Source organism: Aspergillus ambiguus (assembly GCF_047715705.1).
Source record: "Aspergillus ambiguus strain CBS 117.58 unplaced genomic scaffold BDV59scaffold_30, whole genome shotgun sequence".
Classification (NCBI taxonomy): Eukaryota; Fungi; Ascomycota; class Eurotiomycetes; order Eurotiales; family Aspergillaceae; genus Aspergillus; species Aspergillus ambiguus.
In genome coordinates this window covers 198,392-213,894 of record NW_027395543.1, presented here as the reverse complement: position 1 = coordinate 213,894, position 15,503 = coordinate 198,392, and the positions used below count along the sequence as shown (strand labels likewise).

The window sequence follows — 15,503 nt, the reverse complement described above, 5'->3', positions numbered from 1 at the left end:
GTTGCTGGATCATGAGACGTGACGGCCTGTAGAGAATGTGACCTATCAAGAGTATACATCGTCGACTTCATCGAAGGTTCTTTCTTTACCCCCCCGGAATGTTCCAACTACACGGAAGTCTGGTAAGCGCTCTGGCTCCTAAAGTCCGCATTATGGAGTGCATGATCTGCAGCTGCTAGTCCTCTTAGAAATTTTTCTTCCTCTTCCCTATCAGGAGTTTTGTCTCTCCACTTCGGTGACTCTCCACCATTCCCGCCTTGACGCGCTGTTTTTTTCTCCCCCTCCTCCTTGGCCCACTTGACAGCTCACATCGTCGCGTCTGATTCAGAGAAGTAATGAAGATGTTATCATCGGCCCGCAGGATCTCCCAAGAATCCCGTTCCAACACGCCCCCTTTTAAGGAGGCTGGAGGGTGGAAAGCTGATGACATCCCTTGCGTACAACGGCCTTGAAAGCCCTGTCTGGACGTTTGAATAGAGAGCCCGAGCAATATGGCACGACGTCACACAGAAGGGACTGGCTAATGCTGAGTACGTCCTACGTCGTCGGGAATGGACAGCTCGTCCCCTTTGTTTGCTGGGTATGCTGATAAGCCACCAAGCTATGGGAAGAAAAAGAAACGGGCGCAACTGGTAGGACGAACCAGATCCTTGGAGGATCGCCTGAGGGCGATCAGAGCAGTTGGTCCCGTCTGGTTGGAGCCTGCCGGTCTGTCATTCTGCGCCATCTGGATCCCGATCGAACTGCTAGCACGGACGGATCGCCCTCCCCGTCAACGTTTCCTCTAGGATGATGATTCTACTTTTTGGAGGATTCTCGCTCTCCCTTCCGTTTCATTCCCCTTTCGGCCTGGAGCCGACTCCACCAGCCTTGCTTGCTTCCCGCCCTGCTGAGGATTCTTCCCCTCCTGGGTCCTTGATGCCTGCGGATCCTGGTATGGCGGAATAGCACTACTTAGATCCAACTCTATCGGCCAATCTATCGAGAACGAGGAAGCCTCGTCATTCGACGATGCATCTGCTCTGCATTCCCACTGGGGCGTCACACCCAAAAGGGACTTTCCCCGCTATGTAGGGGCATGACAGGTCGAGATGTCGACAAAATCCTTCTTAAGCGCCAGTGCATCTCACCCTGGACTCCTGCTTTTTCTGCTTTGGTGAAGGATGTCATATCTCTGATCTCACTAACCGTGTACACGTCGGGCTATTGTACATACTGCATACGGGACACATTCGTTTTCTATTTCCTTTCTTGGCTTCTTTTCCTCCTTGACGGGTGCTCTTCCTTTTCTTTTCTATCTTCAATTCCTTGCATACCTTGTTGAAAGCAGTGCTTCTATGTACCAATCGGCGGATCTAAGCGGTTCATTGCTCCCACAAAAGGTATTGTGGATGAACACCACCAGTCCCTCTCTTGCCCCGTCGATTGTCTCGTCCTGTCTGCACCGCACTTCCTTGACCGCTGCCGATGTTGATGTCCCCTGTCTCTTGTGTGCAGATTTGAAATCGGACCGACGACCGTAGTCTGACGGGGTTCCATATGCAGCAACGGAACGATTTGCATGACGACCTCGTCGCACCCAGCCCAGTCGTCCCAATCTATCGACCAAGTTCTCAGCTAGGAAGGCGTGGGCATTCCAACATGTCTACCCTCGCGGCTGGAGATGGCCAGTCTCCAATGCCTGATGGACACATGAACCGAGAAGCAGTGCCGGAGCTGGTGCAGCTCTTCCAGGCTCAGAGCGCGTCGGCTGGGCCTTCGCAGGGCAATGGGGCCCGTGATATCTTTAAGGCTGGGCATCGCCGCCTTCGGCAGCTTGCCCTACGTCAGAAGAAGACAACTGACCCGAAATCCAAGGCCGAAGAGGCCTCTCGCCAGCTCCTGGCCCTTCAAGAAGAAGGATTTCTTCCCGCTCCAAAGGCCAAGAAGCCTGTCCCATCACAGACGAGTATCGACTCCACTATCTCTTCGCAATCTGCCACGAATCTAAGCGTCAAGTCCGATTCGAGAAGAGACGTAGAACGAATTGGCCAGCCTTGGCTTGGAGACCCCCTTGAGAGGGTTCGTTCGCATGAACCTATTGGAACCCAACCGTCTTCATTTGACCTGCGGGAATTGACATCGTTGGTTCAATCTGCCGTCTCATTTCCATCCCAGCTTGAAGATTCCATTCCTCCACCCTACCAACCATCTCCTAATCCAACTCCTGCGCCGGCAACTGAGATCCCTGAAAAACCGCCAGGAGAACATCCTTCAGTTGAACAGGCGCCCGTCAAGAAGCAGGCACCCGACCAGAACGAAGGAACCCCTTCCAACACACCTGATAGCTCAACCAAAGCGGACTCTGGCGACAAAAACCCACAGGCTGCGGCTTCGCCCTCCGGTGGTGATCCTAAGGTAAGCATTGCATGAAAAAGAGCCCTTATCTCGCTATACATGTTAACCTCTCCTGTAGCCCGAGGACAAGAAGCCCCAGGAGGCGAAAGCTGCAGAAGGCCCTCACACGCAGGCTACCTCTCAGCCACCCTCTGCTTCTGCATCACAGGCCCTGAAGCTCTTCCCGGACACGCTGCCTCCGAGGGTCTCGAGCAAGGCAGCCTGGCGTATCTCCAATGGTAGATCTCCTGGACTAAATCGGTACCTCGGCAATGATTCACTTCAGAGTCCAAAGTTTGGCTCCATGCAACCGGAGCACCTAAATTTTAGAATGGCTGCAAATGATCGGCCGAAGAGCCCGGACCCTAGACGCCTGGTTACCCATAGCGGAGAGACCGCTGTGAAGGCTACGCGCGGAAACAGAAGTCTCACAAACAGCCCGATCAACGAAAGGTTCCCACAGCATAGGAGTATCCGCCGTCCGTCTTCTTTGCCCTTGGGTGCAATTAATTCATTCCCGCTCCCCGCTCCTATGAGACCTCTCCCTTCGTTGCCGGAACCTGTCGCTCGGATTAACACTAATCGTAGCCAGGCACCTTCTGCCAGCGGAAAGCCGACCGAGACAGCCAAATCAGGTTCCACACCTCAAACACAGGCTCCTTCTCAGGTTATGTCAATTCCAAAGCCAGAGAATGATCAAGCCAAACCTCCGCTGGTGCAGTCGACGGAGAACACAGACGACAAAGAGCCGGGCGAACCATGCAAGATTGAAGATACAGTCCAGGGTGGTATCACCCCATTCGTGAGGAATGGGCAGACGCGAGCAGAGCGCGTACGTGCATTGAGGATGAAGGATCTGTCGGCTTCTCAGCTGAACATCAACGGGGATAAATCAAAGGGCGCAATAGAGCAACCACTGCGCTCCCCGCGATTCGAGACAATACCAGAGAGACTCGACGAGCACTGTGACGAGACCCAGGGAGACTCCGAGGAACAGCGGGCAAAGAGAGACTCCAATGACATCGCATCTTCCGCACTATCGCCTCCGGCCCTCAACTTGCACCCACGACCTGCCAACCAACCTGGCACAGGCAAGCGCTCTTGTAGCTCACCTCTGCACTTTAAAGCGTCATCCGAGGCCAGCAATCGTTCTTCCATCTCAACGTCTAACAGGAGCTCTGCCATCTCTCGGAGCAGCAGCTCGAGGAGCTCGAATATCTCCCGAGAGAGAAATGATGGACAAGACATCTACAGTCGCTCCGAGACCCCTCTTCCGTCGTCAGACGACGAATGCATGGATCCACACAAGCACGAGTCCCCGACCAAACGGCGGTGTCTCAAACCAGCACCCATTGTTGTCAGCGATGCTAGCGCTCCACGAAGGCGCCACGCGAAGAAACAGTCCTCGCAGGGTTATCCGATTCCAACCACGCCTCAGAAAAGAAGTCGAGGGCTGGAGCGAATGTCGCCTCAGTCCCAGAAATCCGAGAGCACGTACTATTCTCAGGACTCACGGGGGAGCCGGCATTACCAATCCGCATATGTGCTTAGCCTTGAAGGGCGGATCGCCCACCTTGAGCGGCAGAACAAGATCCTCCAAGCTGCTCTTCTTGCAGCTCTCGACCTCGGAGACAAGCCGAGTGTGGAGACGCTTTTGGGGGGTTCGGGCTCGTCGCTGTCTACTCCAAACACTGGACGGTCCTTTTCGTCCATGACAAATGCTTCCAGCTACGACGAGCGCCCCATGCGGGATGAACGGCGGAAGCGCAGCAAAAACAGGCCTCCGTACAGACCGGAGAACTGGATCGCCAGTCCAGGCTCCAGCCGGCGGAGCAGTTTCTCCGATGAGAGCGGCGAACAAGCGCGGGAGTTGGAGGAAATGATCGAAGACTTTGATTTCGGCTGGCCTTCAGATAAATCCAGCTTCGATAGGGCTCAACGTCCGGGCATTAGAGCCTGATACGGCTCAGGGATCAGTTCATAAAATTGGGAGGCGCTCTTTTGACTTTTGGTATCATTTCCATCATCCTAACTGGCAGCATTCATGCATTTTGTTTTGTTTGAATTTATGAAACGAAAACCAACATCACTAATATCTGTCACTTGCCCGTGAGGGCCGTTTCCTATCATCTCGTCACCATCATCGCTCACTCGAAGATTTCCTAGGCCCCTAACCATTCCCATACTGACTATTGTTTTGTTCTTCTGACGATACCATTGTGTTTATCAGTTATCAGTGCTTGTGCACCACGAATTCATTGTTTCAATTAAAAAATCTTAAGTGTCAGTAGACAGACATCCCTGACTAAGTATTGAGAGGAGCGAAAGCACACCTTCTCATGCGTCCGAGCCATGTCAAGGCACAGGCAGCGCAGCATATCCCTTATAGCTTACTCTTCAGCGGATGTCTCCAGCTAACCAAGCCCCGAAATGGTTCCTCCGCAGGGATATAGTCCAACACCCAGGACTTTCGTATCCCCTCCGCCGCAAGGTAGTTCACCATATACCACTGGATTATAGACCATGGCATCACATAGCGCGCCATGATGTAATATTTCCAAGTCTCCCACGCATGCATGCGCGATATGGTTACCGACTGCTTCGCATCCGCCAGTACAGGGACCTTCCTCGTCTTCCTGTACGCTGCGAAGACGCTCTCAAGCGCGGCCACATCAGGCGTACTGCCGGCTTTGGATTCCAGCATGGCGTGCAGCTTGTTGCACAGCACAACAATATCCTGGATGCCGTTGTTGAACCCCCGCCCGGCGTTGGGCGTGTACTTGTAGCACGCATCCCCGGCCATTACAATGCGTCCCCAGCTCCAGTGCTTCAGAATTCCCTCCTCCAGATTCGCCATCCCAGCCGTTATCCTGTGCGGATAGACGTCCTTTACCTTCAGTCTCTTGGAAATCGGATACTCGGCAAACCGCTGCACGAACTTCTCCATGTCCTGCTCGGTATAACGCACTCGTCGGTTCGTGGGCTCGGGCAGTCGCTCGTAGAGGAAGATCCAGCCTCGCTCCCGCCCGGTGATGAACATGATCGAATGGTCCTTCGCCTGCGTCTCGTAGTTCCTGCCCGCGTCTAATGGCCGCGGGAAACTGCACCACATGCAGCGATACTGCGCCGTGAAGGGCGGCTCGCCGTCCCAGTCGCACGTGGGATCCTCTGCCATGGCCAACGCTCGCATCATCTCGCGGGTCTTACTGTGGACGCCGTCTGTGCCGAGTACCATCGACCCGTGGTGGCTCCCGCCATCCGCGCAGGTCACTTTGACGCCGGCATCGCTCGATTCGATATCGACGACTTTCTTGCTCAGGTGATAGCGATGTTTCGCCTCGGCGGGAAGTCCCTCATAGAGCGCCTCGATAAGCTGAGCGCGATGGAACGCAATAGGACCGGACCCGTGGCTGCGTCACGGATAATTCCACACGCGTCAGTAAGGCAGAGATAGGATCAAGGGCATACTGGCTTGGTTACTTCTTGCGCATGATTCTGAGCGCAGGCGTGTCTGCGATGAGCCGTCCATCGCGGGTATACGCTTTGCCGCGCAGCAATTCGCAGCCAATCTCACGCAATCGCTCCAGGAGGCCGAACTGATGCATTACACGGAGACTGCTTGGGGCGAGAACCAAGCTGGCGCCCTGATCGAGCACCACGGACTCGCGCTGTTCCAGCACGACAAAGTCGATGCCTGCGTGGTGGAGGGCGTGGGCAGCGGTCAGACCGACCGGCCCTCCACCCACCACGATGACTTTGAACGATGAGAGTGTCATGCCTCGATGGAATAAAGGCCGCGAAGAGGCCGATGGTGAACAGGGTAACGCTCGTGAGCTAACTACACTAGGTTTATGTATCATATGTTGGCAGAGGCTATGGCGGGACGATCCTATCCAATAATTAACTAGAGCATGTTATGAGCCGCGGTTTCCGGTCCACTTTCACAACCCACGTCTTATGGATGTTTTATCGTATGCATTAGGAGATATGCAGTGGATTGGACTGATTTATTATCGGCATTTAAGCGGGTGGGTGGCGGGATTGGTATGCGTGATGCCGCAGAGGTTGTATAGGGCTGCTTTTGTTTGTCCAGCCAAAGACATACGGTGCGTTCTATTCGAACCGGCTTCGTGTTCCAGGAATATATACCAGAGACTCTATGCTGGATGTTTTGGTGATAGCGTTGATCTCCAGCAAACTACGCGGGACAACATCAACACAAGATATCATCATTAGGGCCAGACATTTACTACATCACACATATGTACACTGCTCTAATATAGTACGTTCACACATGTCACCGTCACGTCGTCTCCGCTCATGGCTGCCCCCAGATCTCATCCGCAAGCTGGCGAACAAGCGCCAGCTTCTTCTTCTCATCGTCTACGCTCAGAGGATATCCGCTCTCGTGGGTACTGAATCCACACTGGGGACTGATGCAGATCCGCTTCAGGGCCTCCTCACGGGACTCACCGCTGCCGGAACGCACGAACTCGGCGGCCTTGTAGACACGCTCCTTCATGGCCTCCTTGTCCTCCAGCTCACGGAGCTTGGTGCTGATGACGCCGACCACGACGTTCTTGTTCTTGGGCAAGAATTTGAGCGGTTCGAAGCCACCGGCACGCTCGGTGTCGTACTCGAGGTAGAAGGTGTTCACATTGAGATTCTCGAAGAGCTTCTTCGCGATGAGATCGTACGAGCCCTCGGCGAAGTGGCGGCCGCCGATGAAGTTCCCGCGACACAGGTGGATCCCCGTGTGCATGTCCGCGGGGATGGCACTGAGGCAGTCGTTGTAGAGCTGGATGTAGGCGTCCAGCAGATCCTCAACGGTGCCGATGTTGTCCTTGTCATCGGCCCAGCCCTGGCGGAACGCCTTGGAGCAGAAGTACGCCATGCCCGGGTCGTCGAACTGCACGTTGCGCAGACCGGCCTTGTACAGCGCCGCCAGCTCGGCCTGGTACACCTTGGCGACGTCCTGGAAGTATTCGGCGTCGTTGGCGTAGGCCTCGGGCGTGTAGGCCTTGCCCTGCTTGTACCGCATGTGGAACCAGGCCGGCGTGATCATGGTCAGCTTGATGTTGTGCCATTCGCTCTCGGGCAGGGCCGCCTGTACCAGCTTCAGCTCGTGCAGGTTCGACAGGGACTTCTCCGGGTTCCACGACAGCTTGGAGCCGGCGATAACAGAGTCACCGGGCATGACCTTGCGGTCTTTTTCAATCAGACTCACGACGTCCGGGTGGTAGAGACGGAACATCGAGGCCTCGGCGTCTTCCAGACGGATGGTTCCTGGAGACGTCAGTCATGTTCGTAAGCAATCCGACGTCCTCATGTTACCTTCAAACTCATCCCACATCTGACCCCAGAAGCGCGTGCGGTTGTACTCGCCAGAGGTGACGGCCTTCAGACCGAGATCCCGTTGCAGCTGGACGACCTCCTTCACGGCCTCCTGCTCGACGGCAGGCAGACCGGCTGCTTCCTCGGACACACCCGTGGTGCGGATTTTTTCACGCACCTCTAGCAGGTTGTCCGGACGCAACAACGAACCCATATGTTCGGCCCGGAAGGGCGGAGCACTGTGAAGCTTGCTGGCCATTTCGTCTTATCTTTCAGTCCTGTGGGAGGAGGAGAATGAGGATGGTCCTTGCGTCGGTATTTCTGACTGCGATACTGTCGGAAGGGTGCGGGGTACAGAAAAACCGCTGGTGTACTGCGTATGTGGAAAAGCCCCAGGCTGTCAGTATCGTTTTCCTTGTGGGGAACTGTCGAAATGTCAGAATTCTGGGGCAGCCCCACACCGAGTTCGGAGTTGACTTGTATACTCCCCCAGTTAAAAGTAATGCTGAGAAAGATGCCAGAGACTCTTCTGGGCTAATCCGTGATCGAACACAGATATGCTCGGTGGGAACGCGGAGAAGTTCTTTTGGACGGTGGATAGCTTGGAGAGATCGAAAACCGCCTGCTTCCAGCATCCTTTCGCAATTTGACTCTGGAATGTGGGACCAATGAATCCTACTTCCTGTTCTCCATAGATCTTTATGAATTCAATGGTGATTTTTGTGAAAGTCTCCAAGCGCCGTCCATGCTTCGTAGTATCAATCGCACGGTATGAATGGCCCGTTGCGCGTCGGAAATAGATACAGTTATCATGGCACTGCAACAGATCGAGAAGAGATGGCTCCACAGACTGATAAACGGTCTTTCTCGGAAAGGTTGGAATTTCTGTCGTTTTCAAGTGTCTCGAGCGGAAGAGTCAGAGGCCGGTTTTTCAAACGAATTGTACCATTGTCAAAGATAGGAATCCGATACGAGAAGGTTTGCGGTCGAATGATAACATACTAAAGCTCGCAAGATTGCCAACAAGATCCTATTGTCGCGTGGCATCCTCGAGTATTTTCCGTGCGAATATTTCGGACAGCATCCGCCCTTGTGAGACAAAGCTATTGAGTGATGCAGGTTTCGGTACCGAGGTAGGAGGCCGTGAGGGTGAGAGCGATGAGAAGAATCGTATACAGTCTTCCAGATATTTGCTACCTGCCACCCACGTGACTCTATGTGATCAAGACAACAACCGACGTGGCGATTCCAATCAAGATGCAAGCAGGAGAGATGCTCATGAGGTCATCCAGTGATCATGAGCAAGTCAAGATCTTTAGACGAAAGCCTACACACTCCGTTAGCATTATCATAGTCCACTTTCCACTTTGGGCATTTGTGCACTGCATAGAAGGCGGTGAGCTATCACTTAATCATCAATGCATTTATCCGCGGTATATTCAGCGGACAAACAATCAACTCCTGAGCAAAACAACAACAACAGCTTCCTCCAACATGACCCAGCCCGCAGTATGTCCCTCTCTTCTCTCCTCCTGATTGATCCCTGACGACTCCAGCCCCCCCAGGTGCCTCAGCATGTTACCGCACTTCTCTCCCATCTGACCTCGCGTCCGGGAGTGCAGTCCACCTTCATTCTCTCCCGCAAGGACGGCTCCATCATTCAAAGCACAGGCTTCCTATCCTCTCCCTCACCATCTGGGACCAACAGCCCAAGTGCAGGAGCCTCGGCCAATGCCTCCGCAGGCGAACCGACCAGCAATCTCCCTTCGATGCCCTCCGCCGAATCGCCCTCCAACACAGCCCCATCGGACCACTCGTCTCAGGCCGACATCCTGGCCGCTCATGTTTTTGCATTCGTCTCCAGCGCGTCTGATCTGAGTCTGGCATTGTCACGACCGACCCTGGCGGACAATTCGTCCGGTTCCAAGGGGGAGGTTAATGGTGTCCCCACCATCTCCCGTGAAGACGGCGACGGCGACGGCGACGGCGACGGATCTGCGAAGGAGGACGATGACGAAGTCAAGCTCCTGCGACTGCGGACCAAGAAGCATGAGATTGTGGTGGTACCGGATCGGAAATACCTGCTTTGTGTGGTGCACGACGCGACGCATTCTCCCGGGGGCGCTGGAGGCGGAGGAAGTCGCTCTTCAAGATAAGGATTTTTCTTTCACTTCGTCGCTGTCTGGCTGTACCTGTTTACATAGAATATACCCCGTTGGAACATAGCTTGTTGCGTTGTTGCGATCTCTCCTATCTGATATCGGCGTCGGCATCGGGCGACTTTTCCGTCCACTTTTACCCCTCTCATCGCTTCCGACCCAACTTCTGTCCACATCGCCTGTTTCTCCTACGTCCATCGGTAAAGATACTGGTCGATTCCTGTCACCATGACGTTTGACATCGCCAAAGCCCGCTCCCGCTTCCCTGCATTGAACCAAGAGCAGGTGTTTTTGGATAATGCCGGTAGGATTGCACCTGTGTCTCCATGCGTCCTCCTCGGCTACGGGAGTCCTTGCTGACAGTTCCTCTAGGAGGCAGTCAGGTCCTGGACACGGTGATTCAATCGTAAGCCGGCAGACCAGATCGGCATGCTGCGCCTCAACCGCTCTGACCGTCTTAGAATCGCGGACTACCTGTCGAGGAGCAACGTACAGCTTGGTGCGACCTACAAAACGTCCCAGATATCGACTGCTGCGTTCGAGAACGGGTATGCGGCGGCCGCCAAGTTTATCAACGCCCAGCCGAAAGAGGTATCTCTCTCTCTCTCTCTCTTTCCCCCCTCGAACCGATATCTAACACGTATAGATCTGTCTGGGGCCCTCCACCACGCAGCTGCTCCACAACCTCTCGACGGCCCTCCGATTCCAGCCCGGCGATGAGATCATCGTGTCCAAGCTCAACCACGAGGCCAACTCGGCGCCCTGGGTTCGCATTGCCGAGCGACTGGGTCTGGCGGTGAAGTGGTGGTCGGCCACGGATCCCCAGAACCCGGTCTGCGATCCGGCCGATCTGACACCGCTGCTGTCGGAGAAGACCCGACTGGTGGCGTGTCCGCACACATCGAACTTACTGGGATCGATCGTGGATGTCAAGGAGATTGCGCAGGTGGTGCATCAATTCCCTCGGGTGGGTTCAGTCGATTCGCATCTCCGCCGAGAAGAGAACTGACCAGCTGCGGGGATTAGGCTCTTCTGTGTGTGGACGGGGTGGCGCTGGCACCGCATCGGGCGGTCGACGTGAAGGATCTCGGGGTGGATTTCTACGTGGGTCAAGCTTGTGCTGGGAGTGGCGTTCGCCCGACCTGTCGCTGACGCATGGGTTACAGGTGTTTTCGTGGTACAAGGTGTATGGGCCGCATCTCTCGCAGCTGTACGCGTCTGGTCGGGTGCATGACGAGATCGACACGCTGGGGCATTTCTTCAAGGCGACGGACACGCTGGACCTGAAGCTGAACCTGGCGGGGGCGAACTACGAACTCACGCAGAGTGTTCCCCGGGTGGTGGAATACTTTGGGCCGGATGCGGCGGCGACGTGGGAGACGATTGCCCGGCACGAGGAGAAGCTGCAGGGGATCCTGCTGGCGTTTTTGAACAGCGACGAGCGGATTACAGTCTACGGGGAGCGATCGGCGAGTCGGGCGGTCCGGGTGCCGGTGGTCAGTTTTACGGTCAGAGGCATGTCGAGTCAGCAGGTGGTGGCGGAAGTCGAGCAGCGGTCGAAGATTGGGTTTCGCCATGGCCATATGTATAGTCTGCGGCTGGTGAGGGAGGTGATGGGGCTGACCGATGGGGAAGACGGGGTGGTGCGGGTGAGCATGGTGCATTATAACACGGAGGAGGAGATGGAGGGGGTGGTGGAGGTGCTGAGGGAGGTTCTGAAGATGATATAGGACTAGGTCCCTTATGTGTGTATGTACTGCCTATCATGACGGATGGAACAGGTACCTTAGTAATGGGCGACTGTGATAGGGGATGAGTCAGCAGGCGCCTCCCTGCCTTGGGCAGGAACCGCCGGATGCGTCAATGGACATAAAGCGGCGTACGTAAGCAGGTGGTTGGTTGTGCATCCGCATTCTCTTCATTCTCTCGCTTCTACTCTATCTCCCTCTCGATCTGACTCTCTATCTCGTTCTATCGATTTTCTTTGATACAGTATCTATTCTATCTTGTTCCTATCCTTCGTGTCTTCTTCTTTTTCTTCTTCTTATCCCTCTTTGTCCCTTCATTATCGTCCGTTCTGCTCTATTATTATTCCTTGACTCTGATTGTGTCCTCTGACTCCACTCGCCACTTGCCACTGCCACCCGTGAGTAACTCTCCACTGCCTCTCTCTCTCTCTCTCTCTGTGCCTCCTCTCCCTCTATCTCTTCCCTCTCCCTCTTCATCTTCATCCTCTTCCCTCTCATCTTCTCTCTCCTCTCTCTCATCTCCTCATCTCTATCGTCCTCTCTTCTCTCCCCTCCCCCCTTCTCTTCCTCGTCTCTTCTTCTCATCTCATCTGATGACTCCCGTTTAGCCGCACGCCAGGCATCTCTCGCCTTCGAGTCATCCTCCAGCCTACCGTTCCACTCCTCTTCGTCATCCCACTTGCTGATCCCACCCTCTCCTGACTCTTTCTCATCCTCTCTCGCCTCCTTCGATCTTCTTCTCCTGAGCCCGTCGACTGCCTAGTCCAGCCTCAGTGCCTACCCGGTCACTGTCTGCTACATAGTCAGTTCGCCGTCCCGGCTCGCCTCTCGCCTCCTTCGACTCCTCCTCCTCTCTCAAAATGTACCCGGTTGCTTCGAAACCTTCCGTTCCGGTCATCCGTATTGCAGTCTCCGTCGTTCCTGAGATCCCTTCCCACTTCGCTGCCTTCGTTGCGTTGCTGTGAATCATCTCATCTCCTGACGTGTCTCGATAACCGGTGATCGGAACACCTCACCTCGCCTCACCTCACCTCACCTCACTCCTCTTCTAGCCTCGCCGACCTATATCCCTCTCCTCCCTCTCCCAAAGTGTCGTCTATTGCCTGAAGGCTGGCCGTCGCCTGTACCCAAAGACGGTATTCTTGTCTTGTCGCTTCTCGTTCACGGTCTATTCGCCCAACGGTCTATTGAAATCTCCCGGATACCTTGCGCCGCCTGACTCTCCCTGACCATCCAGATCCTGTACACCTTCCAGTGTCTCGCTTGGATAGCCTTCGGATATGACAGGAGCGGACGTTTTGGGTTTGAAAGATCCAAACCCCCCTCTTTCATTCAAGACGTCTCATGCGCACCCTTACCCATCGTCTCTCTCCTCCGCATCTTCCTCCTCCTCGTCCGTCTTCTCGTTGGATGCCGCCTCCACCCAGGCGTCGGTCTCCTCTACCGCGACGAATCCGGTCGATGTGATCTGGGAGAATGACGCGGAATACTCGTCGGCGACTCGGTTGGCCCGTAACCCCCCGCGGGCCCCTACCAAGATCCCCGACGCCCCGGTGCCCCCGGAGTTGCGGAAGCACCCCCGACGCACCAACAGCCATGCCGTTCCCCTGAACGGCACCGCTGCCCGCCCTCCGCCCTGCCTGCTCCGTCAGTCGGAGCGGAAGGTGAATTTCGTTGACAACCTCGTCGGTAAGTGCGACCATTCCTTTCCGCCTCCGTCGCTCCCCGCCGGACCAAGCATTTTAACCCCCGGGTCCAGATACTGCCTCCCAGATCGTCGAGATCATTTGGCCCCTCTCCGCCGTAGCCCACCGGAGTGACTCCGCCACTGGCTGCAAAGGGGTGTTGCCCCTCCGCACCTTCATCCAGGAGACCCTCCGCCGCTCGCGGACGAGCTACAGCACGCTGCAGGTCGCCCTGTACTATCTGATCAAGGTCAAACCGCACGTGCCATCCCACGATCTGACGCAGGATCAGTCCCGCATCAAACCTGGCTGTCGGGCCATGCAATGTGGTCGACGCATGTTTCTGGCGGCTTTGATTCTCGCCTCCAAATACCTCCAGGATCGGAATTACTCAGCGCGGGCGTGGAGCAAGATCTCCGGCCTGAATACTCTCGAGATCAACCAGAATGAGTTGATGTTCCTCAAGGCCGTCGACTGGAAGCTCCACATCCCGGAGTCCACGTTCCAGCGGTGGACGGACATTGTACTGAAGTACACCCCCGGCGCCGCCGGAGCCCCCCCAACCGACGGTCAGAGTTGGCGGACCGTCATCCCGCGACTGACTCCGGATCTGGAGGAAGTCGACATGGCCGAGCCGTTGACTCCGATGAGTCTGGGCGGGTTCGACTCCGCCTCGGCGTCGGATATCCCCTCCCCCCGAGGCGTCTCCCCGAAGGGATCGTATCTTGCCACGAATGAAGGGTGCAGTCTGCCACCGGTGTCCGAGCTGGTGTCCTATCGGCATACTCCCGTGATGACGGAGCCGGCGACGGCGATGTTGCGGTCGGAGAATTTCCATCCTTCCCTTCCACCATCGATTCCCCGGCCTCCCATGCTTCCCACCCCACAGCTGACACCCCAGTCGAGCGTGGCCACCACTCCTGCTGCGAGTGCTGGTCCTTTCCCCCCCGCGCACCGGCGTCATCTCTGTGCGGCCATGTCTCAGGTGCAGAACATGTGTCTGGCGCGGTCGACTCTCGACCAGCGCCCGTCCCTCCCGTTTTGCCCGAGGACTGGCAGCACTGGAGATGGATATCCGATCGTGCGGCGGTCGTCTCTGGCTCGCTCGACCTCCTCGGCCTCCTCCCCGGACTCGATGGTCTCGGATGTGTCGACGCTGTCGTCGCAGTCGTCGACCGCCTCGGGCGGGCTCCTTCCCCGGCTGGCCGTCCAGGCGGCTCTCCGGCACACGAACAACGCAAGCAAGGAGAACCGCAAACCGATTACGGCGGTGTCCCCCATCGACGAGGGCTCGTTCAGTGATGTCTACAGCTCCCCGGAACCGTATGCCGTGGGTCACGTCCCCGACCTGTCGAGCTTCTCGCTCGGCACTCCGGTGGACATGGCCTCGACCCACGAGGCTGCCCAGAGCTTGTGCGCGCTGTCGGGTGCCAGGCCCAACCCTCCGATTCTCCGGGGCCCGCCACCGGGCCGCAAGCGTGGCCGCACGGGGTCGGAAGACCTCTCGCTGCAGGGTCATGTCCGTCATCTGACGCATGCCAAAACTTTCACGGAGGGGATGGTGCTTCCGGATGGGAACACTACCGATCTGTTCCTCCGACACCAGCCCTCCCGCACCCAGTCTCTGACTGCCGCCCAGCTCCAGGCCCTGAACTGCCAGGTGCCCCTCTCCGGACCAACAGGGACGAAGCGGGCGTGCTGCGGTAGCGAAGTGCGAAAGATTGCGCTGAACCCTAGCCTTCGCGCGGACTACCTGGGCTAGGCCGTGGTTGACTGGTGGGCTTTCTTTTCCCTTTCCTTCTGTGTAAAAGGAAAAGTGCTTCTTAATTGCATAACTTTACTTCTACCGGCCACTGGCCGGATTTCTATCTGTTTTACCCGCAAGGGTGGCGGAGGAGGACGCAGACTACCCGCGAGCGAAAATGATATTTCTTGAGCCGGGAAAAAGTTCTCGTCGGAGTTTGTATATACCCTGGGTGTTGGTGGACATTCGCCAGGGCGTCTGCGTTGGGCCTCCGGGGGGGCGCAAAGAGTGGACCACTCCACTGGTGTATGATGTATGCTCGTCTGTTTGTGCTTTTCGTTTGGGGGGTTCTTTGCGATGAGGAGTTTCGATCCTTTTTTTTTTTTTCCCTTTCCTTACGTGCTATATTTTTGCGATATGACTGGATATCTACCGATTTGTCTACATGTTGTTCTAG

General features: G+C 55.9%; 6 protein-coding genes across 6 annotated transcripts; 4 read left to right on the top strand and 2 right to left on the bottom strand.

Annotated features, from left to right (window-relative positions):
• Positions 1 to 1,641: 1,641 nt before the first annotated feature.
• On the top strand, positions 1,642 to 4,336 carry BDV59DRAFT_204181 (uncharacterized protein; the record flags this gene model as incomplete). The annotated part of the gene is made up of 2 exons (XM_073694403.1): positions 1,642 to 2,397; positions 2,456 to 4,336. The coding sequence occupies 2 exons, from the start codon at positions 1,642 to 1,644 to the stop codon at positions 4,334 to 4,336; spliced, it is 2,637 nt and encodes an 878-aa protein (XP_073545469.1).
• Positions 4,337 to 4,759: 423 nt separating this feature from the next.
• Positions 4,760 to 6,152, bottom strand: BDV59DRAFT_204180 (FAD-dependent oxidoreductase; the record flags this gene model as incomplete). The annotated part of the gene is made up of 2 exons (XM_073694402.1): positions 4,760 to 5,786; positions 5,857 to 6,152. 2 exons carry the CDS (start codon positions 6,150 to 6,152, stop codon positions 4,760 to 4,762), a joined length of 1,323 nt encoding a protein of 440 aa, XP_073545468.1.
• Positions 6,153 to 6,601: 449 nt separating this feature from the next.
• BDV59DRAFT_90016 (cobalamin-independent methionine synthase II family protein) lies at positions 6,602 to 8,225 on the bottom strand. The gene is made up of 2 exons (XM_073697303.1): positions 7,711 to 8,225; positions 6,602 to 7,662 (listed from the first exon to the last, which is right to left on the bottom strand). The coding sequence occupies exons 1-2, from the start codon at positions 7,967 to 7,969 to the stop codon at positions 6,695 to 6,697; spliced, it is 1,227 nt and encodes a 408-aa protein (XP_073545467.1). The 5' UTR covers positions 7,970 to 8,225; the 3' UTR covers positions 6,602 to 6,694.
• Positions 8,226 to 9,204: 979 nt separating this feature from the next.
• On the top strand, positions 9,205 to 9,866 carry BDV59DRAFT_204178 (uncharacterized protein; the record flags this gene model as incomplete). The annotated part of the gene is made up of 2 exons (XM_073694401.1): positions 9,205 to 9,219; positions 9,267 to 9,866. 2 exons carry the CDS (start codon positions 9,205 to 9,207, stop codon positions 9,864 to 9,866), a joined length of 615 nt encoding a protein of 204 aa, XP_073545466.1.
• A 116-nt stretch (positions 9,867 to 9,982) lies between these two features.
• BDV59DRAFT_90000 (putative aminotransferase) lies at positions 9,983 to 11,858 on the top strand. Its single transcript, XM_073697301.1, has 6 exons — positions 9,983 to 10,173; positions 10,242 to 10,275; positions 10,331 to 10,460; positions 10,516 to 10,836; positions 10,896 to 10,973; positions 11,036 to 11,858. The coding sequence occupies exons 1-6, from the start codon at positions 10,098 to 10,100 to the stop codon at positions 11,597 to 11,599; spliced, it is 1,203 nt and encodes a 400-aa protein (XP_073545465.1). The 5' UTR covers positions 9,983 to 10,097; the 3' UTR covers positions 11,600 to 11,858.
• An 884-nt stretch (positions 11,859 to 12,742) lies between these two features.
• On the top strand, positions 12,743 to 15,144 carry BDV59DRAFT_90002 (putative G1/S-specific cyclin Pcl5). Its single transcript, XM_073697302.1, has 2 exons — positions 12,743 to 13,306; positions 13,377 to 15,144. The coding sequence occupies exons 1-2, from the start codon at positions 12,898 to 12,900 to the stop codon at positions 15,062 to 15,064; spliced, it is 2,097 nt and encodes a 698-aa protein (XP_073545464.1). The 5' UTR covers positions 12,743 to 12,897; the 3' UTR covers positions 15,065 to 15,144.
• Positions 15,145 to 15,503: the final 359 nt, after the last annotated feature.